The 24,306-nt window shown below is 43.0% G+C and overlaps 1 protein-coding gene across 1 annotated transcript; it reads left to right on the top strand.

Annotated features, from left to right (window-relative positions):
• The first annotated feature begins 3,042 nt into the window (after nucleotides 1-3,042).
• LOC112216962 (protein ADM2) lies at nucleotides 3,043-22,505 on the top strand. Its single transcript, XM_024377128.1, has 3 exons — nucleotides 3,043-3,132; nucleotides 3,460-3,713; nucleotides 20,426-22,505. The coding sequence occupies exons 2-3, from the start codon at nucleotides 3,616-3,618 to the stop codon at nucleotides 20,862-20,864; spliced, it is 537 nt and encodes a 178-aa protein (XP_024232896.1). The 5' UTR covers nucleotides 3,043-3,132; nucleotides 3,460-3,615; the 3' UTR covers nucleotides 20,865-22,505.
• Nucleotides 22,506-24,306: the final 1,801 nt, after the last annotated feature.

Below are 24,306 nucleotides of genomic sequence, written 5' to 3'. Positions count from 1 at the left end.
CAACACTGCTGGAAGACACACAGTGACAACAGTGGAGGGTGAGAAATTGGGAAATTGACAGAAGTCAGACTATTTGGCGAGTAATGGACATTGCTTATAAACACAATTCATAACAGAGTGGAGAGAGAGAGAATTTCAAAATGTGAAAAACTGTCTGACTGACTTAACAAACAAAATGTATGTAATTCTTCAGGGGTGCTCTGTTTCAGACCTATATTCTCTATATTTACTTTCCCCAGATCTATAGTTTATTAACCCAAGCTGAAGCTCAAGGGGGCTCTCCTAAACTGTGAGAGACACTCAACCTTTGGCAACACATTTGGTCTGTTTTCTCTGAAATAATGGTTGCATAACTATGTACAGTTGAAGTTGGAAGTTTACATACACTTTAGGTTGGAGTCATTAAAACTCATTTTTCAACCACTCCACAAATGTCTTGTTAACAAACTATAGTTTTGGCAAGTCGGTTAGGACATCTACTTCATGCATGACACAAGTCATTTTTTCAACAATTCTTTACAGACAGATTATTTCACTTAAAATTCACTGTATCACAATTCCAGTGGGTCAGAAGTTTACATGCACTAAATTGACTGTGCCTTTAAACAGCTTGGAAAATTCCAGAAAATTATGCCACGGCTTGAGAAGCTTCTGATAGGCTAATTGACATCATTTGAGTCAATTGGTGGTGTACCTGTTGATGTATTTCAAGGCCTACCTTAAACGCATGCCTCTTTGCTTGACATCATGGGAAAATCTAAATAAATCAGCCAAGACCTCAGAGACAAAGATTGGAGACCTCCACAGGTCTGGTTCATCCTTGGGAGCAATTTCCAAACACCTGAAAGTACCACGTTCATCTTTACAAACAATAGTATGCAAGTATTAACACCATCGGACCATGCAGCCCTCATACCGCTCAGGAAGGAGACGTGTTCTGTCTCCTAGAGATGAACATACTTTAGTGTGAAAAATGCAAATCAATCCCAGAACAACAGCAAAGGACCTTGTGAAGATGCTGGAGGAAACAGGTGCAAAAGTATCTATATCCACAGTAAAACGAGTCCTATATCGACATAACTTGAAAGGCCACTCAGCAAGGAAGAAACCACTGCTCAAAAATCACCATGAAAAATCCAGACTGCGGTTTGCAACTGCACATGTGGACAAAGATTGTACTTTTTGGAGAAATGTCCTCCGGTCTGATCAAAATCAAATTCAACTGTTTGGCCATCATGACCAACGTTATGTTTGGAGGAAAAAGGGGGAGGCTTGCAAGCCGAAGAACACCATTCCAACCGTGAAGCACGGGGGTGGCAGCATCATGACGTGGGGGTGCTTTGCTGCAAGAGGGACTGATGCACTTCACAAAATAGATAGCATCACGAGGAAGGAAAATTATGTGAATATTTTGAAGCAACATCTCCAGACATCAGTTAAAGCTTGGTTGCAAATGGGTCTTCCAAATGGACAATGACCCCAAGCATACTTCCAAAGTTGTGGTGAAATGGCTTAAGGACAACAAAGTCAAGGTATTGGAGTGGCCATCACAAAGCCCTGACCTAAATCCAATAGAACATTTGTGGACAGAACTGAAAAAGCGTGTGCGAGCAAGGAGGCCTACAAACCTGACTCAGTTACACCAGCTCTGTCAGGAGGAATGGGCCAAAATTCACCCAACTTATTGTGGGAAGCTTGTGGAAGGCTACCCAAAACATTTGACCCAAGTTAAACAATTTAAAGGCAATGCTACCCAATACTAATTGAGTGTATGTAAACTTCTGACCCACTGGGAATGTGATGAAAGAAATAAAAGTTGAAATAAATCATTATCTCTTCTATTATTCTGATATTTCACATTCTTAAAATAAAGTGGTGATCCTACCTGACCTAAGACAGAGAATTTTTACTAGGATTAAATGTCAGGAATTGTGAAACACTGACTTTAATGTATTTGGCTAAGGTGTATGTTAACTTCTGACATCAACTGTCACTCTCCTCTGTGTTTTGTGTGGATCAGGTATGTACATTATGACTATGCAGCCTAATTAATAAAACATGTCACAATCAGGATAGAGCACAGGTGTTCATGCTTGCTAAGCTCGGGAGACAATACAGACTCACCCACTTTCCCAACGGACACGGATTGAAATTATGACTCATGTGAGTCCATTTTAGGATATACGAGTCTAAACAAGTGACTGACAAATCTACAACGCTGTAGTAAGGTTACTAAACACAAATGACAACATACTCATTGTATACAGGAGGAATATGTCCTAAACAAATTAGCTGCACGTGATCTTTGTAGCCCTGGTGGCATCAAGCTATATGATAGCCACTGTAACTACTCATTATCATAGGTCACATGGTACTCTTTGTGAGGTCATATTTCCTTATATTTCTGGAAAATGTAGGATAAATAAATGTTTGTGGCATAATCATGAAGCAATCTGTCAAATAGCTATGTATCAATAGCACATTGGGCAGTACTTAGAACGTGTAGCCACCGGTGTGTGGCCAAAAGTATCTATACTTATCCCTCAGGCTTACTTGGTGTTGAAGGCAAAGATAAGAGAGAAGGGAAAGGGAGGGGGTGCAAAACTCATGTTAGAAGTCTAAGAAAACCATTTTGAGAATATGCCACCATTTGTTTGTATGGCATATAGTATGGGAAATTGTTAATAAAACAACATTTTGATCAATGGTTGGTTAAGGATTAGCATGGATTTGTCTTAAAATATATCTTAAATATTAATATCTATAACTAACAGAACAAACATTGAACTCGTTTTCTTGGAAGTTCTTGGAAGGTCTTTGACCAGTCTAGCACCATCATCATTTTGGCATATCAGTTGGCATTTGCCACCAAAACCCACGACCTAAACGGCACACCTCAACATGCACACATACACGTCATATAGTAAATGAAGAATAAATTATCCGACCAATTCACGGAGCCTATCGGGTGCACCGGTGTAGAATGAGTCCCGCCCACTCAATATTTATACGCACAATGTCATCTCGCGCTCAACTTCAGAAGTTGAATTTGAGAACTTCATCTTGACCAACACTTGTTAGATCCGTGGGAAAACACTTCTGAATATTTATTTTCCGAAAATCCTCATATACGTAAGATATTACTAACATTCATAAAATGTACTATTTTATATGAGTTATTATAGTTATAATTTGAAATGCAATATCATCTTTGTGTAAAATATGAAAAAATGCGTGTAGCTGGATATATTTTTTATATATTTTCTTTAGTGCTTGAGGTTTCTTTTTGCATAGCTTTCAATTGTCAACACATAGAGTGGTTCGTACACTTTGTATGCGTGATTAGGCTACTGAATAGTGAGTGAATAATTCACTTGCAGGTGTCCCACAGGTACTATTGATCAAATTAGACAATTTATTTACTTTTCTTTACTTTTTTAATTTTTCTGTTTATCACAGGATTATTTGACTGTCTCGCGCATTGTTGCCTGGATATCAGTACTAGCCTAAATACCAAAACTTTTGGGAATTTTTCTTCCCCGGGAGTTGAACATCGTCCAGGTGGTTTGGGAACTCCCTCCTTCCCAAGGGGTGTGTGTGAGAACTCGTCCCGAGATGCGTTCGCTTCTGCCGGTTACTGTGTATTGCATCAGCCTATTCTCCCTCCAGCAGCTCCTGGCTCTCCCGGCCGCAGACCGTCTGGAGAGAAACAGGTAAGAAGAAAGACATTACATTACCTTCCTATATTGAACGTGCTTTCCAGTTCCTTATCTTTCACTTTCTAAAAGGGATCCTTTCTGGAAGTGATGATTATTGAACAGAAACGTTCTTCTGGGGGGCACATTGGATATATAAAAGTGCATGCTATTTCAATAGGAAATCTGGAGGTCTAATTCAAATATAGGCTACATGTAGTCGTATTTTATTCCAGGATTCGGAAAATACAGTGATGGATGAGATGCATTATTATGAAATTGGTTATTCTCGAATGTCCAATTACTTTGCCGCTGTTTGGTGAATTGACGCGCGCCTTTTATTAGCCTACTGTTTTTTTAAAAATTAAATCACACTGTCAAACCCCAAACCGGTTGAACCACTTATTGAATCATGTCGAGGTTTATGGCATAAAGTACGCTGAAGTTTTTGTTCAGTCAGGCAGGGTGTTGTGTCGGGGAGATAACGGATAGAGAGTAGTGCTGGCCCTCAAGGTCAGAGCGAGGCAGACGTGATAGAGTGAACGTGCGTTCCTGCTCGGATAACCTGGGGTCTCTGTAGTTATAATATGACCATGTGGAAAAGTTTGAGGGGAATCCCTGTTTTTAGAATGGATTGAGAGTTCATCCATGCGCGCCTTGCGCAGTCTCTCGTTTGCACTGCTCTCTCCATTGGGCTAGGTCTGTTATGGGATTTAAACACTTGTGTTGGCTTAAAGTTCATGATAGTGTAGGCTAACGAGCGCTATTTTATCCATCATCACTATGTTGAAAAATGGGAGCCATGATGATATTACAAATTTATTCCATCTGCATAATAAAGCGTACTCATCAGAATTTGTGTTCTTATATGATGCAACTGAATTTAGTCCAAAAACTCTAAATGTAACTGATGGGACAGAGGACAATACGACGGTCATTGCATCATATTTTTTCACACTTCTCTATAAACACATATGCTCAGGTTAGGCGCGGCAGTGTAGCCTAGTGGTTAGAGTGTTGGACTAGTAACCGGAAGGTTGCGAATTCAAACCCCCGAACTGACAAGGTACAAATCTGTCGTTCTGCCCCTGAACAGGCAGTTAACCCACTGTTCCTAGGCCGTCATTGAAAATAAGAATTTGTTCTTAACTGACTTGCCTGGTTAAATAAAGGTAAAAAAATTAAAGACTGTTCAGTATTTGATTTATATATTATTGATGTAGATAAATGTTACATCCAATCTGTCAGTATTCATGAAAGACTTCCGTACAGTTCGTTATAGGTCCCTAAACGAAAGTGCTAGCTACTTGCGTCAGTGTTCAAAGTCAAGGTTTATTGCGCCAAACCATCTACTTTATCTTATTCACATGTGACTATATTTTGGAATGCAACAGATATATGGTTGTGTGTTTGTCTTACAAATTAAGATTGGTTTTAGTCATTTGTTCAGACAAATGTATGGTCCTTAAGTTAACTATTTTTTCCACCTCTGTTATCATATGTCCCACATTAGGTCATATTCCAAACACAGCAGTCAGTATATATGACCTCATGTGGGACATATGATAGCAGAGGTGGAAAAAACTGTCCTCCTCATGTTGGCATTTGCTGAATTCCCCCAAAATTGCAGGCACTGAAATACTGTAAAGAGTGGTATTTTCCCACTCTGCTATTCTTCTATGTATGACATGGTAGTAAAATCCCAAGATTACAGGGAATTGGTCAACAATACCCACACACGTACGCACACACACACACACACACACACACACACACACACACACACACACACACACACACACACACACACACACACACACACACACACACACACACACACACACACACACACACACACACACTGCCCTCCTATTTCATTGGGAGGGCAGACGTGCCTGTTCAAAGTGAAGGAGAAGTGCACTAGTGAAGACTTCAGTCTCTGGTGTGTTTTAGTGTAGTGAGAACTAGAGCAGAGGGTAGAGTCAGTGTCTGCATGCCCTCTTCTGGTGGGAGACTGACAGGAACCAGGACCCTATCAATGAGAGAAACCAATTAAAACACATGATTACCTTCACCAAGAGCCATGCCTTTACATGGAAATCTGGGATGTTCAAAGCTGTTAGTCATTTTTGGGGGGCAAATGAAGTAAGGCACTTTAGGACACACTGACAGGTCCCCAAAAATGTCTGTGAGTTGTGTTGTTGGTCTGGTAACTCAGACATGATCAAACAAGGGATCTGGAGATTATCATTTTTTGAGACTTATTCATATTATTACTAGGTCAGTGACACCACTATTATCTTGCTTTATACAGTGCCTTTGGAAAGTATGACTTTTTCCACATTTTGTTAGGTGACAGCCTTATTCTAAAATGTATTAAATCTTTTTTTTCCCTCATCAATCTACACACAATACCCCATAATGACAAAGCAAAAACAGGTTTTTAGACATTTTTGCAAATGTATAAAAAACGGAAATATTACATTTACATAAGTATTCCTACCCTTTACTGAGTACTTTGTTGAAGCACCTTTGGCAGCGGTTACAGCCTCGAGTCTTCTTGGGTATGAAACTACAAGCTTGGCATGCCTGTATTTGGGGACTTTCTCCCATTCTTCTATGCAGACCCTCTCAAGCTCTGTCAGGTTGGATGAGAAGCATTGCTGCACAGCTACAGTTGAAGTCGGAAGTTTACATCCACTTAGGTTGGAGTCATTAAAACTCATTTTTCAACCACTCCACAAATGTCTTGTTAACAAACTATAGTTTTGGCAAGTCGGTTAGGACATCTATGTTGTGCATGACACAACTAATTTTTACAACAATTGTTTACAGACAGATTATTTAACTTATAATTCACTGTATCACAATTCCAGTGGGTCAGAGGTTTACATACACTAAGATGACTGTGCCTTTAAACAGCTTGGAAAACTCCAGAAAATTATGTCATGGCTTTAGAGGTTTCTGATAGGCTAATTGACATAATTTGAGTCATTTGGAGGTGTACCTGTGCTTGACATCATTGAAAATCAAAAGAAATCAGCCAAGACCTCAGAAAAAACAATTGTAGACCTCCACAAGTCTGGTTCATTCTTGGGAGCAATTTCCAAATGCCTGAAGGTACCACGTTCATCTGAACAAACAATAGTACGCAAGTATAAACACCATGGGACCACGCAGGCATCATACCACTCAGGAAGGAGATGCATTCTGTCTCCTAGAGATGAACGTATTTTAGTGCGAAAAGTGCCAATCAGAAAACAGCAATGGACCTTGAAAAGATGCTGGAGGAAACAGGTACAAAAGTATCTATATCCACAGTCAAACGAGTCCTATATCGACATAACCTGAATGGCGGCGCAGCAAGGAAGAAGCCACTGCTCAAAAACCACCATAAAAAAGCCAGACTGCGGTTTGCAACTGCACATGGGGACAAAGATCGTACATTTTGGAGAAAGGTCCTCTGGTCTGATGAAACAAAAATAGAACTGTTTGGCCATCATGACCAACGTTATGTTTGGAGGAAAAAGGGGGAGGCTTGCAAGCCGAAGAACACCATCCCAACCGTGAAGCACGGGGGTGGCAGCATCATGTTATGGGGGTGCTTTGCTGCAGGAGGGACTGGTGCACTTCACAAAATAGATGGCTTCATGAGGTAGGAAAACGATGTGGATATATTGAAGCAACATTTCAAGACATCAGTCAGGAAGTTAAAGCTTGATTGCAAATGGGTCTTCCAAATGGACAATGACCTCAAGCACACTTCCAAAGTTGTGGCGAAATGGCTTAAGGACAACATTGTCAAAGTATTGGAGTGGTCATCACAAAGCCCTGACCTAAATCCTATAGAAATTGTGTGAGCAGAATTGAAAAAGCTTGTGTGAGCAAGGAGGCCTACAAACCTGACTCAGTTACACCAGCTCTGTCAGGAGGAATGGGACAAAATTCACCCAACTTATTGTGGGAAGCTTGTGGAAGGCTACCCAAAACGTTTGACCCAAGTTAAACAATTTAAAGGCAATGCTACCAAATACTAATTGAGTGTATGTACATTTCTGACCCACTGGGAATGTGATGAAAGCTGAAATAAATCATTCTCTCTACTATTATTCTGACATTTCACATTCTTAAAATAAAGTGGTGATCCTAACTGACCTAAGTCAGGGAATTTTTACTAGGATTAAATGTCAGCAATTGTGAAAAACTGAGTCTAAATGTATTTGGCTAAGGTGTATGTAAACTTCTGACTTAAACTGTATTTTCACGTCTCTCCAGAGATGTTAGAATAGGTTAAAGTCCGGGCTCTGGCTAGGCCACTCAATAACATTCAGAGACTTGTCCTGAAGCAACTCCTGCATTGTCTTGGCTGTCTCCTTAGGGTTGTTGTCCTGTTGGAAGGTGAACCTTCGCCCCAGTCTGAGAGCCTTAGCGCTCTGGAGCAGGCTTTCATCAAGGATCTGTACTTTGCTCCGTTCATCTTTTCCTCGATCCTGACTTGTCTCCCAGTCCCTGCCGCTGAAAAACATCTCCACAGCATGATGCTGCCACCACCATGCTTCACCGTAGGGATGGTGCCAGGTTTCCTCCAGGCGTGATGCTTGGCATTCAGGCCAAAAAGTTTTGCTGACATGCATCCATGAATGGACTGGCAAGTCTTTATGACCTATTTTTGAGTTTATTGACTTATGAGTATGTGGAAAAAGAGGGTTGTTTGTACCCTGCATGGCCTAGATTGGCAGGGCTGAGATGGATGTGCCAGACAACAGTCTCCATATAAGGTAACCCTATTCTGACAGGAGGGCCCCTACGCTGGAGATTCGGAGTTAGCTCAACAACCTCTGTCTACAGGTGTGTGTGTGTGTGCGCATGTGTGCCTGTGTGTCTGCTCATAGACAAACACCTGCCGCTGAAATCAAATCGAAGTAAGGGGAAGCATGACTCAAACGTCTCTCTGTTTATTTCAGACAGAGCTCCCGGCAGGGTTGGGCTATTTCTGCTTCCCAGTGGTTGTTATGATTTTAATCTCTCAGAACTAACTTCCCATTTAAAACAGCAGGGGCAGAATTCATGGGTAATGGTGGATGTGATTGTGGTTGCAGCAGTGCTCTCTATCAGTGTATTTGAGTGAACACGGCAGCTTTTCAAAAACAAACAGTTCAATAAGAGTGAGTCTGTTTGTCTTGTCCAAGCTGTGGCTGTGTGAGGGGTTATCATTCCTAAAAATCCCCTCGGGATGTTCCCTTGGTGATGGAAGGGCGATTCATAATGTCCTCTCTCTTTTTTCTCAATTTCTCTCTAATTCTGGTTTCTCTCTCTGCCTTCTTCCCTCCTTTTATCTATTTATTTACTCAGTAAATGTCCCACTTTTTCTTTCTTCCATACCAAATCTGTTCTGTTCTGCTCTCTTCTTCCCATCACACATGATGATCCCATCACAGACCGATAACAATAACACAGGCCTCATCGCTCCTCTCATTCCTCTTTTCAGACTGAGATGTGATGGGTGAGTTTGCTGTACCGATAAAGTGCTCTATGTCCTGATCATGGACGGCCCGCGGGGCTTTGTGTTTTGACACCCTTGCTCTCTGCCATTCACAATACATACTATACCCTTCATTTTACATACAGTAACAGCTTGAGAGAAAATAGAGGCAAACCACAAGGTAAATATGGCTTTAGAGACAAAGCAGTTTTACGTTGTGGATTCCTGCTGTGGGTTGCAGGGCGCCCCAGAGAGAGGCATGTTACTGGAGCTGATGTGCTGTAATGTGCTTGTTGTCATGATGACCCACTACTTCCACACAGTCTGGGACAGAGGTCAATGATATGACATGTCAGACATCCCAGACAGGATGAACACAGTTTGTGTATTGAGTGCGTGTGGGAGGGTAAAGTATATTCTGTTTAGAAAGAGGGACTATGTAAGTGTAGACTACTGCTCTTGCTGTGTGTATTTGAGTCTGTGTGTATTTGAGTCTGTGTGTATTGTGGTCGTGAATTTGCTCAGGATCCTGACTGGACAGAAAAAAAACAATATTTTTCCCGTCTGTCCTTCCTCCTCCTAAATCATTAACTCCCTCTGTCACCCCATATGGAGCAAGTGTCATGGCCAGGACCCCTGCATGCAATTCAGACGTCAACACCCATCCATTGTCCAAACACAATATTTACCCCAGAAACAGGCACATTGCATCATCTTCCACCTCCCAGAGGACCTACTGTTGCATCCATTAGATGGTGATAGATTATATTACTCTATATACAATAACTTTAATTAGATTTATATACATGCTTATACAATATCAAAGACGTAACATGAACATTACCTTGACTAATATGGCTCATAAACACTTCAACTTTACTCCAGTTATCTCTTTTATGTACTTAAATACACTTTGCGTGCCTCACAGTCTGATATAACCCTGGCTGGCCCTGTAGATTGCCCTGTGAGAGGCAGTATGTATGGCTCTGAGGTTAGACCTCTGCTCTGAGTACATTTGGCTGCTCTGATGTGGGCCACACTGTAAACACAGGTCGGGACTGGCAATGTATGGAGATGTAATGTATCTACCATATAAACACTGCCATGACCCTCCCTCCCTCTCACCCACTCTCTCTCTTTCTCCTTCTCTCTCTGTGCTCCATGGGAGTCATTATGACCAGGCCTAAATAAGAGGGGGAACCAGTCTCCCACCAGGGAGCTCAGAATTCCACAGTGGATTAGTGGCTAAGACCTAAATTCCACCGTCCACATCCATAAAGAAAATGCTTCCACTCTGCACTGAAAGCCTGGCCATGGCAAAAGGCTTGTGTGTGTGTGTGTGTGTGTGTGTGTGTGTGTGTGTGTGTGTGTGTGTGTGTGTGTGTGTGTGTGTGTGTGTGTGTGTGTGCGTGTGTGCGTGCGTGCGTGCGTGCCTGCGTGTGTGCGTGCGCGCGCGGGCATTGGGGATGTCACGATACCAGTATCGAGATACTATGATACCAGATTTTCCACAGCAAAAAATAAAACACGAATTAGACAAAACTCGATGGTACAATAAAAACCTACTTTACGTAAAATTGCCTGCAAAATTAACTACTGTGACTCTAGGTGACAATAAATTAAATCTGCTTCGTGTTTTGTTTCCTTGCCACGATACTTCTGACTATCGCAATACTGGAATCGTGACAACCCTTGTACTGTCTGTCTGTCTGTCTGTCTGTCTGTCTGTCTGTCTGTCTGTCTGTCTGTCTGTCTGTCTGTCTGTCTGTCTGTCTGTCTGTCTGTCTGTCTGTCTGTCTGTCTGTCTGTCTGTCTGTCTGTCTGTCTGTCTGTCTGTCTGTCTGTCTGTCTGTCTGTCTACTGTTAGTGTTAAAGAAAGAACACAGGATAAAGGCTGAAGAATGAACACAGATGGAGCTCTGAGGTCTGAGGAGAGGACTAAACTCGTTTCATGTTCTATTGGTGGTTGAGGAAAATGTAGGTGTTATTCTAGCTAAGTACAGTCATTTGTAGTGTGGATGGATGCCTACAGTACCGATGGAGATCAGGCCTCAATCAGGAGTCAGCACTGCAGCTGTGAGTGGCCGCCTCAGTACAATTGGAACGTGGAACTGCAACCACTGTATAGTCTGAAGTCCGTCTCCCAATTCCCAAACCACTCCACACTTAAGTCTGCTGAGGGGATCAAGAGAGAATAGTGGATATGTGGCAGTCGTTCTTTCAAGCCGTGGACTTTAGCAACTCTGTACACTTTCACCCAATGCAGTGAATGATGAGGAAAGTGCTAAATCAACCCTCAGCACATACTTATCATCAATACAAGAGGTTATAAAACCACCAACGCATGGAGAACAAGCGGCAGCAATGGTTCATTCACAAATAAATCGCCTTTCGCTTATTTCTGTCTCCTTACTGAGAACACAATCTGTCCTCTGTTAGCTGCATGGGGCCTGGCGAGGATTATGTATGAATGTGCCACATTTACTGCTGATTAAGGCAGCCCATGGTAGGCTCCAGCCCCCTGGGTATAAGCATGTATGAAAGGCCTGGTACTGGCCAAGGCTTACCCCTCTCTGAGGGGGCCTTACTGGGGCAGAAGAGGGCATCAGGCTGGGGCTGGTGGAACATCAGCAATTTAAATTTGTATCACAAACAATGTTTGAGAAAATCATGATAAAAGTATCCATTTTAGGCCCTTTTTAGACCTATACTGTACATGCCTCCTATAAGACCCTATGATCTGTGAACTGTACGTGATACAGACAACATCTTGGTGTCATTATATTCTTATAGTGTGTTTTAAAATATGGAGTAGGTCTAGATTCTGAAATAAAAATAATCACATTCATTTATTCAACATTCAAATATTAATTTCTCCAAACTACCCTTTTTGATTTGGTTTATTTTAAGACAATTTTTGGAACAATATATATATAAGTACATTACATTTCCAGGGTGGGCTCTGCTAATTCTGAAGGTGTGATCAATTTTATGAGCACCACCAACACAGGGAATGGGAAAATGGATTCAAAGGGAACTCACTCTGCTGGTGATTTGCTGAATGTGATTGGTTAATGACCTATCATGTCAATTTATATGTATAAAATGGGTCATATCATTAAAAGTACCAGAGAGCCCACTCTGGAAATGTTACGTGTTTGAAGAGTGTCTAAAAAGGATAGTTTTGAGATTACTATTCATATTTTTTATGTTGAATAAATGAATGTGAAAATGGGTATTTCAGAGAGAACACTATAAGGAGTATAAATCAAATCAAATAAAATCAAATTTTATTTGTCACATACACATGGTTAGCAGATGTTAATGCGAGAGTAGCAAAATGCTTGTGCTTCTAGTTCCGACAATGCAGTAATAACCAACAAGTAATCTAACTAACAATTCCAAAACTACTGTCTTATACACAGTGTAAGGGGATAAAGAATATGTACATAAGGATATATGAATGAGTGATGGTACAGAGCAGCATAGGCAAGATACAGTAGATGGTATCGAGTACAGTATATACATATGAGATAAGTATGTAAACAAAGTGGCATAGTTAAAGTGGCTAGTGATACATGTATTACATAAGGATGCAGTAGATGATATAGAGTACAGTATATACGTATGCATATGAGATGAATAATGTAGGGTATGTAACATTATATTAGGTAGCATTGTTTAAAGTGGCTAGTGATATATTTTACATCATTTCCCATCAATTCCCATTATTAAAGTGGCTGGAGTTGAGTCAGTGTCAGTGTCAGTGTCAGTGTGTTGGCAGCAGCCACTCAATGTTAGTGGTGGCTGTTTAACAGTCTGATGGCCTTGAGATAGACGCTGTTTTTCAGTCTCTCGGTCCCAGCTTTGATGCACCTGTACTGACCTCGCCTTCTGGATGATAGCAGGGTGAACAGGCAGTGGCTCGGGTGGTTGTTGTCCTTGATGATCTTTATGGCCTTCCTGTAACATCGGGTGGTGTAGGTGTCCTGGAGGGCAGGTAGTTTGCCCCCGGTGATGCGTTGTGCAGACCTCACTACCCTCTGGAGAGCCTTACGGTTGTGGGCGGAGCAGTTGCAGTACCAGGTGGTGATGCAGCCCGCCAGGATGCTCTCGATTGTGCATCTGTAGAAGTTTGTGAGTGCTTTTGGTGACAAGCCGAATTTCTTCAGCCTCCTGAGGTTGAAGAGGCGCTGCTGCGCCTTCTTCACGATGCTGTCTGTGTGAGTGGACCAATTCAGTTTGTCTGTGATGTGTATGCCGAGGAACTTAAAACTTGCTACCCTCTCCACTACTGTTCCATCGATGTGGATAGGGGGTGTTCCCTCTGCTGTTTCCTGAAGTCCACAATCATCTCCTTAGTTTTGTTGACGTTGAGTGTGAGGTTATTTTCCTGACACCACACTCCGAGGGCCCTCACCTCCTCCCTGTAGGCCGTCTCGTCGTTGTTGGTAATCAAGCCTACCACTGTTGTGTCGTCCGCAAACTTGATGATTGAGTTGGAGGCGTGCGTGGCCACGCAGTCGTGGGTGAACAGGGAGTACAGGAGAGGGCTCAGAACGCACCCTTGTGGGGCCCCAGTGTTGAGGATCAGTGGGGTGGAGATGTTGTTGCCTACCCTCACCACCTGGGGGCGGCCCGTCAGGGAGTCCAGTACCCAGTTGCACAGGGCGGGGTCGAGACCCAGGGTCTCGAGCTTGATGACGAGCTTGGAGGGTACTATGGTGTTGAATGCCGAGCTGTAGTCGATGAACAGCATTCTCACATAGGTATTCCTCTTGTCCAAATGGGTTAGGGCAGTGTGCAGTGTGGTTGAGATTGCATCGTCTGTGGACCTATTTGGGCGGTAAGCAAATTGGAGTGGGTCTAGGGTGTCAGGTAGGGTGGAGGTGATATGGTCCTTGACTAGTCTCTCAAAGCACTTCATGATGACGGAAGTGAGTGCTACGGTGCGGCAGTCGTTTAGCTCAGTTACCTTAGCTTTCTTGGGAACAGGAACAATGGTTGGCCCTCTTGAAGCATGTGGGAACAGCAGACTGGTATAGGGATTGATTGAATATGTCCGTAAACACACCGGCCAGCTGGTCTGCGCATGCTCTGAGTGCGCGGCTGGGGATGCCGTCTGGGCCTGCAGCCTTGCGAGGGTTAACACGTTTAAATGTCTTACTCACCTCGGCTGCAGTGAAGGAGAGTCCGCATGTTTTCGTTGCAGGCCGTGTCCGTGGCACTGTATAGTCCTCAAAGCGGGCAAAAAAGTTATTTAGTCTGCCTGGGAGCAAGACATCCTGGTCCGTGACTGGGCTGGTTTTCTTCTTGTAGTCCGTGATTGACTGTAGACCCTGCCACATACCTCTTGTGTCTGAGCCGTTGAATTGAGATTCTACTTTGTCTCTGTAGTGACGCTTAGCTTGTTTGATAGCCTTGCGGAAGGAATAGCTGCACTGTTTGTATTCGGTCATGTTACCAGTCACCTTGCCCTGATTAAAAGCAGTGGTTCGCGCTTTCAGTTTCACGTGAATGCTGCCATCAATCCACGGTTTCTGGTTAGGGAATGTTTTAATCGTTGCTATGGGAACGACATCTTCAACGCACGTTCTAATGAACTCGCACACCGAATCAGCGTATTCGTCAATGTTGTTATCTGACGCAATACGAAACATCTCCCAGTCCACGTGATGGAAGCAGTCTTGGAGTGTGGAGTCAGCTTGGTCAGACCAGCGTTGAACAGACCTCAACGTGGGAGCTTCTTTTTTTAGTTTCTGTCTGTAGGCAGGGATCAACAAAATGGAGTCGTGGTCAGCTTTTCCGAAAGGAGGGCGGGGCAGGGCCTTATATGCATCGCGGAAGTTAGAGTAACAATGATCCAAGGTTTTTCCACCCCTGGTTGTGCAATCGATATGCTGATAAAATTTAGGGAGTCTTGTTTTCAGATTAGCCTTGTTAAAATCCCCAGCTACAATGAATGCAGCCTCCGGATAAATGGATTCCAGTTTGCAAAGAGTCAAATAAAGTTTGTTCAGAGCCATAGATGTGTCTGCTTGGGGGGGGATATATACGGCTGTGATTATAATCGAAGAGAATTCTCTTGGTAGATAATGTGGTCGACATTTGATTGTGAGGAATTCTAAATCAGGTGAACAGAAGGATTTGAGTTCCTGTATGTTTCTTTCATCACACCATGTCTCGTTAGCCATAAGGCATACGCCCCGCCCCTCTTCTTACCAGAAAGATGTTTGTTTCTGTCGGCGCGATGCGTGGAGAAACCCGCTGGCTGCACCGCCTCCGATAGCGTCTCTCCAGTGAGCCATGTTTCCGTGAAGCAAAGAACGTTAGTGTCTGATGTCCCTCTGGAATGCTACCCTTGCTCGGATTTCATCAACCTTGTTGTCAAGAGACTGGACATTGGCGAGAAGAATGCTAGGGAGTGGTGCACGATGTGCCCGTCTCCGGAGTCTGACCAGAAGACTGCCTCGTTTCCCTCTTTTACGGAGTCGTTTTTTTGGGTCGCCGCATAGGATCCATTCCGTTGTCCTGGTTGAAAGGCAGAACACAGGATCCGCTTCGTGAAAATCATATTCTTGGTCGTAATGATGGTGAGTTGACGCTGATCTTATATTCAGTAGTTCTTCTCGACTGTATGTAATGAAACCTAAGATGACCTGGGGTACTAATGTAAGAAATAAAATGTAAAAAAAACAAAAAACTGCATAGTTTCCTAGGAAGGCGAAGCGAGGCGGCCATCTCTGTCGGCGCCATATAGATCTCTGTAATACAGATGTTGTCTGTATTATGTACCGTTCACAGATCAGAGAGTCTTATAGGAGGCATGTATACTATAACGAGTATAAAATGGCTAATTTCATCATGATTTTCAAAAAAATGGTTTGTGATAGAAATGGAAAAAAAAACATGTTAAACACCCTTCCACCCAATCAAGTTTCTATGTGAGAATTGTCAGAACAGTCTGAGACACCTAATTGCTCCTGTAAGTTGCTCTGGATATGACTAAATGACTCAAATGTAAATACCAAATATATTTCCCGCTCCCGCTGGCATGGAATCACCCTGTTGTGGTGGTTCCACTGGTGGGTCTCAGTTGTGATTCCAGACCTCAGTGTCACAACTTTTGCCGAAGTCGGTCCCTCTCCTTGTACGGGCGGCGTTCGGTGGTCGACGTCACCGGCTTTCTAGCCATCGCAATCCACTTTTAATTTTCCATTTGTTTTGTCTTTGTTTTCTACAAACCTGGTTTCTATTCCCCAATTACATGTTCATTATTTAACCCTCTGTTTCCCCCATGTTTGGTGTGCGTGTTTGTTTATTATGTTCATGTTGATTCTATACAGTATGGCTGGTATTTACGAGTGACCAGTATTTTCACACACCTTTTGTATTTGTTTTATACTGGTGCAGTTCATGGATTAAACTACCTTGTACACTCATCTCTGCTCTCTTGTGCCTGATTCCATGCACCAGTTACCCATAGCCTGACACTCAGTCTAAACTGTGGGATTAATATTAAAGAATAACACCACACTGTAGCACAAAGGAGTTGGGATCAGCTTACCCTTTTATTGAACCCTCAAATCCCCCCTTCCTCCACCCGTTCCCCAAGCTAAGTGACTTTTAGCTTAATGCCCTCCGATGAAAATGGGAATTTTACAGAACAAGTAGGTGGATTTGTTTCCAATAATTTTTTTAAAATAATCTTCCACAGATCAGATGGTGCTGAAAACGAGTGTTGAGTGAGTGAATGTTTCTAAGAATGTGAAGCTCTGATATCTTTGATCCTCTGCCAATCACAAAGACCTCCATTACTGTCCATTTGCAGGATTACTTTCTCAATAGCCAAATTAGACAGGGCTGTCAGATCAGATGTGATCCAGTGAGAGAGTTCTCACGTTGGGCCGGGCTACAGTACATGGTGCTGCTGCCTTCTCCTGGCTGTGGGCTAGAACACTGGCCAAAAGGCTTATTGTGGGATCAGAAGAACTAGAAACTGGAGAGGAGCATGTGCACTGGGCACACAGTTACACCTCCGGTCCAAAGTCTTTGGCCAAAACACTCCCCTCAGATCCATCCGATCCCTCTGGCACAGACACATACAAATGAGTTCTGGCTGGCCCAAGGGACAAGACAGACAAGTTAACACTTGCTTGTGAAGCCATTATATAAAAGCTAAGGGCATCAGCGTCAGGTGAAGGTAAATCCGTCAGGTCAGATGGTGTAACAGAGAAGAGAGGAGGACAAAAGGACATGCCACGAACTCCCTAGGTGGGAGGTGAACCCCACAGAAACCCAAACACATTTAGCCTCCTTTAAACAGCAGATTTGCTCTTTCTTTGTTTCTCCGCCCCCCTCCAGTTACAAATTCTCCAAACTAATTGTTTTTTTTTAACTACATCACAGGGTCTTTATGGCTGTCTGCCAGCCCAGAATAGCCTGACTAGCGAAGCAGCCATCGTCTACTGCGTTGGGTCGGGCTCAGGGCGGCATGTTGTGTTATGGGAGTTCCAGCGCTGTGTGCCACAAAGTCCACTACTGATCCACCAGGGGTGGATGAGGGCATTTGCCACCCAACGGGGGGTTAAATGGGTATTATAAACACACACAAGCACACACACAAACTACTTGGTCGATGGGGGGGATTGGGACTGACACATTGTCTTAGGCAGCAGGTAGACTAGCGGTTAGAGTGTTGGCCACTAACCGAAAGATCGCTGGTTTAAATACCTGAGCTGACAAGGTGGAAAAACTGTTGATGTGCTCTTGCGCAAGGCACTTAATCCTAATTTGCTCCAGGGGAACCGTACTACTATGGCTGACCCTGTAAAACAACACACTTGACTGCTCCTATCTGGTGTACAATAAAACACAACATTTCTTTTACCTAGGCAGGTCAGTTAAGAACAAATTCTTATTTTCAATGACAGCCTAGGAACAGTGAGTTAACTGCCTTGTTCAGGTACAGAACAACAGATTTGTACCTTGGGGATTCGAACTTGCAACCTTTTGACTACTAGTCCAACACTCTAACCACTAGGCTACCCTGCCGCCCCATGACTATGTAGCTGGGTACAACACACCCACTGATCACAGATGTCAATTCAACATCTATTCCATGTTAGTTACACGTCATTTCAAACAACATTGATTCAACCAGTATGTGCTCAGTGGGCATTGTTTGGTACTGGCAGTCTACACACCCCATCAGTCCTGTTTTTGTCCAGGGACTCCCAAAGGAAGCTGTTCTGGAGCTGTTTTACCTTTGTTTTGTTTATTCACCATCTCTTCTTTCCAAACGGATTAAGTTTCCTCCTTCCTCCTGTGTGAGAAACACATTTTCCACCATGGATTCCAAACACAAAAGAAGAATGAGCCTGAACAGAAGATTGTATTTCAGCCTTTTTGTGTACAGAAAGGCCAACTAAATAAAAATGTACTGTAATGAATATAGACGATCCAAATCTCTATAGCAACCACATTGCAGTATTTATGCGGTATATAAACGTAGCTTTTCCACGCAATCAAATACAATTTGTGCATGTCTGGTGTTTGGCACAGAAGGTGGGTGTGACTTGGCCATGGCCTGGCCACAGAAGAACAGAGCTGAATGACTAGGTGCTCCTGGAAATTGTGCTCCCTCTGCACTACCACAGTGGTTACCAGTGACACCCACCATCACCAGACACCAGGGCCCTGCCCTGTACGGGCAAACAGGCTGGATGGCAGGGATACAGACACAGGTGGTGGCAAACCTCATTCAGTGTTTTCTTTGTGTTGGAACTCTGTGTACATGTCAAATATAGCTACCTTGAAACTTTCACTGACTGACCACTCATGGTGCTGTTGCTGGAATAGCACTATATTTTTGCGTGTAAAGTAGCTAGATTGGCTAGTTACATTGGGCTTCAAGCCCACAACACACCAGAAAACTCAGTTTTAGGTTAAATTGGTTGAACAAACCCATAAATGCTCAAAGTCATGTTTGTAGTGTGTAGAATTTTGACCATTAACAACATGTTTGGCCAAGGCACTGAACACATTAACTAAGAGACCGCCTTGAGGAGGCACAAAAGGGTTTGGAACCCTGTTCATTAATATAGCCACTTCTCGCTGTGTCTGTACAGAGATTGGTTGGTTACCACTTGCATAGTGGCGTTCTACACTAGGCCTACCCTGTTATTTCTCACAATCCAGTCAGCGTTTCACGAGGAGAACGGTGCTCTTTTTATAATTACGCTGTATGCCAACTATCATTACTGCTTCTCCTAAAGAGCAGTTGGAAGCCGGTCAGAACCTGAAGCTGTGGAAATGTTTCTGTGTCTCTTTAAAATGGAAAAAGGATACAAAAGGGAGGTTTTTTCTTTCTTGTTCTAACTTTATCATGGGAGGACATTTAACACACAAAAGTCATACTTACTACTTAAAAGAATTGAGGCTTGATATACCCACTGGCGCCATTTTGAGAATTGAATTCCCCGACTCACTGTGGCTGGTGCTTCGTCAATATGACTTCCGCCAGGTGAGCCTTTACCTATTTATAGCATCTGTAACAAACTAAGACACAGAGACACAAATTCGAGCCCTCTGAGCAAACACACCCACAACAGTTCAGAGAAAAGAATCCCCAGTGCCAAGTTTGAGTTGAGCAGCCAATGGCATCATCAAGAAGAGAACAGATGGCAGGGCCTCCTCCTCCTCAGCACTAAAGCCAGAGTCAATCTGAGATGTGTTTGCTAAACAGGCTGTTCCTGAAACCTGGGGATGTCTCTTTCCTGTGGACACTTGCCACAGTTTGCTCTGTACATTAGCCTTACCTCTCTTGAGTGAGTAGTCAGTAAATCTCCAGAGCCACTCTGTCTGTTTGCTTTAGCTAAGGTGGACATGGAGTCTCAATAGTTTTGACATCCAGTATGTTGATATTACCATAATAAATTAACAGCAGCCAGGTCCCCATGCTGTTTTGTTCCTGTGCTGAAAGGCCATTAGTCTTCTAAAATGCATTAAGACAGGATGGTGACACATCAACCCTCACTATGCCCATTCCATGTGTAACATTTACTGTCAGTGTGTGTTGACATAAAATGCTGTTGGAAGTGTGCTTCACATCAGTCTGAGAATAACTAGGCCAGTTCTAAAATGACTTCTCTGATTCAATGGTCAGCATTGACCCAGAGTGGAAAGATACAGACATCAATCTTAACTACACAAGATCTGAACTCTGATCTGTTTCCTGTGTTCCCAGGTTGGAGCTGCTTAAGAAGCTTCATGCGCTGAGAGAGGAGGAGATCTTCACTCCAGAAACTGGCACCGAACTCGCCAGACCAACAGACTCCAGCCCTTCATCTGACCTCCAGTCCTCCATCAGATCTCCAAAATGGCTGCCTGGCTACCTCCGCAGAGACACACCACCCACTGTCATGAACACAGCCCATCTTGAACCTCTGGTACGTGTGAGGCTTGAGGAGGGCTTGGAGCCCCAACGGACAGGGTCAAGAGGTCGTCGCCAGGCCCAATCAGGGTCCCGGGGGGGTCACCACCACCCCCAGCTGATGAGAGTGGGGTGCGCCCTGGGAACCTGCCAGGTTCAGAACCTCAGCCACCGGCTCTATCAGCTGATTGGCCAGAGTGGACGGGAAGACTCCTCCCCCATTAACCCCCGGAGTCCGCATAGTTATGGATGAGAGACTGACGGATACTTCTCCCTCTCTTCTCTGAAAACATCAACACCCCAGCAAACTTCTATCTATAGACATGTATCTCTATTTTATGTATCACAGATAGCCTTTGCATTAGTATTAGATGTAGTCCACACCTTTTTTAGATCCTGAAATGACCATTTCTGTACTTTTTGAATGACATTTGCATTACTCCTCTGTACACCTCAAAAACGCAACATGCTGTTTAAGAAAAGGAATCTGACATGAATGAAAGCCTCTTAGTTGACGCTTCCCACCACCAACCACCCCTGGGAACGAATACCTGTCACCCAGAGATGCTCTGGACATTTGGGTCTGGTCAAAGTCTTTGTGTTTCTCCCGGCCTCCTGACTAGTCAAAGAGCTGCAAGGGGCTCAGTTTGACTTCATAATCCTGTTAATGTAAGAATAAATGCTCCCGTCCACCTGCCTTTCTACTTAACACAAGCCAACGCAACTGGACGTGTCTGTATAAGGCCTGATGACCGCCACAGCAGCAGTTAGCTCTGGCCCCATTGATCAAACACTTAAACCACTAATGTGGATTTCTACCAGGGCTAGGATCAGATCCCTGTCAGAGGGAATATATTCCTGAAGACCCGTCAAAACGACCCAATGAACCCTTTTACCCCACGCTAAACCCTGCCCCCTTAGATCTGCCAGGACAATTTGAGGGACCATGTTTGACATATCTGGGTTAATCCTCTGATTTACAGACCACCAGCAACCATTTGTGGGCAGACACTGACCTTATAGACACAGACACTGACCTTACAGACACAGACACTGACTTTACAGACAAGAACCTACTGTCCTCTCTCATCTGCAGCCAATGATGTTCCCGACAGAAGCGGTCTGTGGTTCTGTGAAGTATATGTTTCAACAGACCACAGCCTTGACAGCCGCATTCAGCCATCATAGTCAAGTTCAGCAGTGGCTGGATGGAGTTCCGCTTCTGGACTCGTCTAGTAGAGACTGTTTATAGAAAGAGAAAGAAGAGAGTACACATTTCAATGACTCAGTTCCTACACAAGATGGAGGTTTTCAATGTTTTTATTATGAATCATTGCGGACCTATTTCAGCGGTGAGATCTATTGGTTGGCTCGTGAACACAGTGAACAGTCCCGCTGCCCTTATCTCAGGGTCTGAGTGGGGATATTATCCCCTTCATGTGATTCTTAAGTTCTCCCACTAAGTCTCGACTTTATGTTTACGGCAATTTAACCAATCAGACCTAATCTCTTTAGTAGTGCCGCAATGGTGGCGAGGTGGTACACATCGTCTGCTGTATTTATAAACAAAATAAACTTTGACTGTGCCTTGCCTTGCCCATTGGACCGTATAACTACTAGCTAAAGCATCACAAGTTGCCAACCCAAACCCAAAATCTGCCACTTGCAGTACTGCCTAGGAATATTGAGAGGCTTACTTTGTCATTATCAATAATAATCCGGTCAGTTATGATCCTAATACTGCTAGTAGTTTAGTGTGTACACAACAATACTTTACGTTGTATGCTTGTAGTGTGTCAAATGAGTCCAAATTAGCACAGAGTCAACAGCAAAGTTCTCTGCTGTTACATTGTGGCTTTGTAATGACAGACCACGGATACCAAAAGTAAGGGAGCCAGAGTGCCACATTTTAAATCTGGATACGAAATACGGTAAAAAAATATATATATGCCCCTAGATTCCCTTGTTCCCTTGTTATAACTGTCTCTGAAATGGTGGGCGGATGCCCTCAGTAAAAATAACCAAAAACAACCTCAACTCAGCAAGCCATGAAGAAACTAGCCCAACCTTCAAAAGGTGCAGAGCCTGTCGATCTGAAAAAAAACAAGCCACAACATCTCCATGACATCTTTAATACCCATAATAATCATGCGGCCTGGCTCTTTGAAACACATTCAAATGTTTCATTTTCTCAATGTCAGAGGATTAGAATAGTTTCAATCATCCTCAAAGTTCAGACTATTAGTTTTCCAATAACTTTGATCCAAACTTGCTGATGTTGCTATTGCTGCAGTTAGAAACCAGGTCAGCCATTAGTCATACATTCATGTATTTATGACTATGACTATGTAACTATTAGGTTACTGTGTCGTAATTAAACAGTCACAGGAGTACCCAAAATCAGCTTAGAGTCTTTTAGGGTCCAGGTTTTTACTGTTTTGTTTTGACCACAGCGTTGCCTAAATGAAATCATTCTATAACTAATTAAGTTAGTTGGGCAAGTGGTTTAAATTCACCAAATATCTGACAATACTTGACAGTCATTTAGTTTTTTTGTGATCTACATCATACTTTAGTGTGGTCTCTATCCATATCCCCCTTTTATTTTGTTTGACATATTTTTGTCTTTTTGGACTGAATCACCATAATTAAAACTGGGGTTTTATTTTATTTTAGATTTAGCTCATTTAATCGTAGAGTGATTCTCTGTCTCACTCTCTCTATCTCATCATCTCTCCCTCTACCACTCTCTCTCCTTCTATCTCAGTAATGACGGCGACGCCAGGTTGCAGGTCATAATTAGTGGTTCATTGGTTCTTTAAGTCTAATCTGTTCAAAGGGCTTTGTGAAACACACATGCCATTGTCTCTGCTGTAATTGAGCTAATCAATGTCTCGTGACAGACCATTAAAAGGCTTTTCAAACGCTAAGAACCTTGGTGAATCTCTCGACTTCTTAACCACCACTGTCACAAGTGTGTGTTTGTGTCTGACCGGCCACATATAGAATCAGGAACCAACCTTGTGTTTGTTGGATTTTTGTTGGGGTCATTTTGTTTTTGCTGTACTTTTTCTTTGTGTTGTGAATCTCATATGACAGTAATTACATGTCAGTGTTGTGTCACTGGTGGGTCCGTAGCCTTTCCTAGCAGCATAGCTGAGTGTTTTGTCTGGGAAAACTGCGTACCACCAGATTATTTACGACCTTTGACCACTAATACCTCCCCTTCTGTGTTAAGAGAAACACTCTCCATCAGTCTTACATCAAAACTAACACTGCCATCGCCTGCCATTTTTAACTTTAACCTATGTTGTAAAGAGATGCAGGAGATTGTGTTGTGTGTTCACGTCTGTATGTGAGTGTGTGTGTGACTGTATGTGAGTGTGTATGTGTAGGTACTTATAGTATAGTCGTTTTAGCCGCCAGGGATCTAACACATCACAATCCCAGTCTGTTTTTCCTCGTTCAATATTTAATTATACTTAAGGTCAGAAGCCTCTTATAGGGTCACAGCAAACTGAGCAAAGCACTTTAATGTTGTTAGTTCCTCACAACTTGAATTTCAAACATTGCAATTCTATTTTTAATGACAGATGAGAGTTATTGTATATGTTGCATTTGATAAAGATCTGTATGAGTATGAGTGGAGTGGAGTGAAGATGATGTCATGCGCACTTGTGCATATTATATATTAT

Source organism: Oncorhynchus tshawytscha, linkage group LG17 (genome assembly GCF_018296145.1).
Source record: "Oncorhynchus tshawytscha isolate Ot180627B linkage group LG17, Otsh_v2.0, whole genome shotgun sequence".
Taxonomy (NCBI): domain Eukaryota; kingdom Metazoa; phylum Chordata; class Actinopteri; order Salmoniformes; family Salmonidae; genus Oncorhynchus; species Oncorhynchus tshawytscha.
This window is presented reverse-complemented; position numbering and strand designations above follow the sequence as displayed.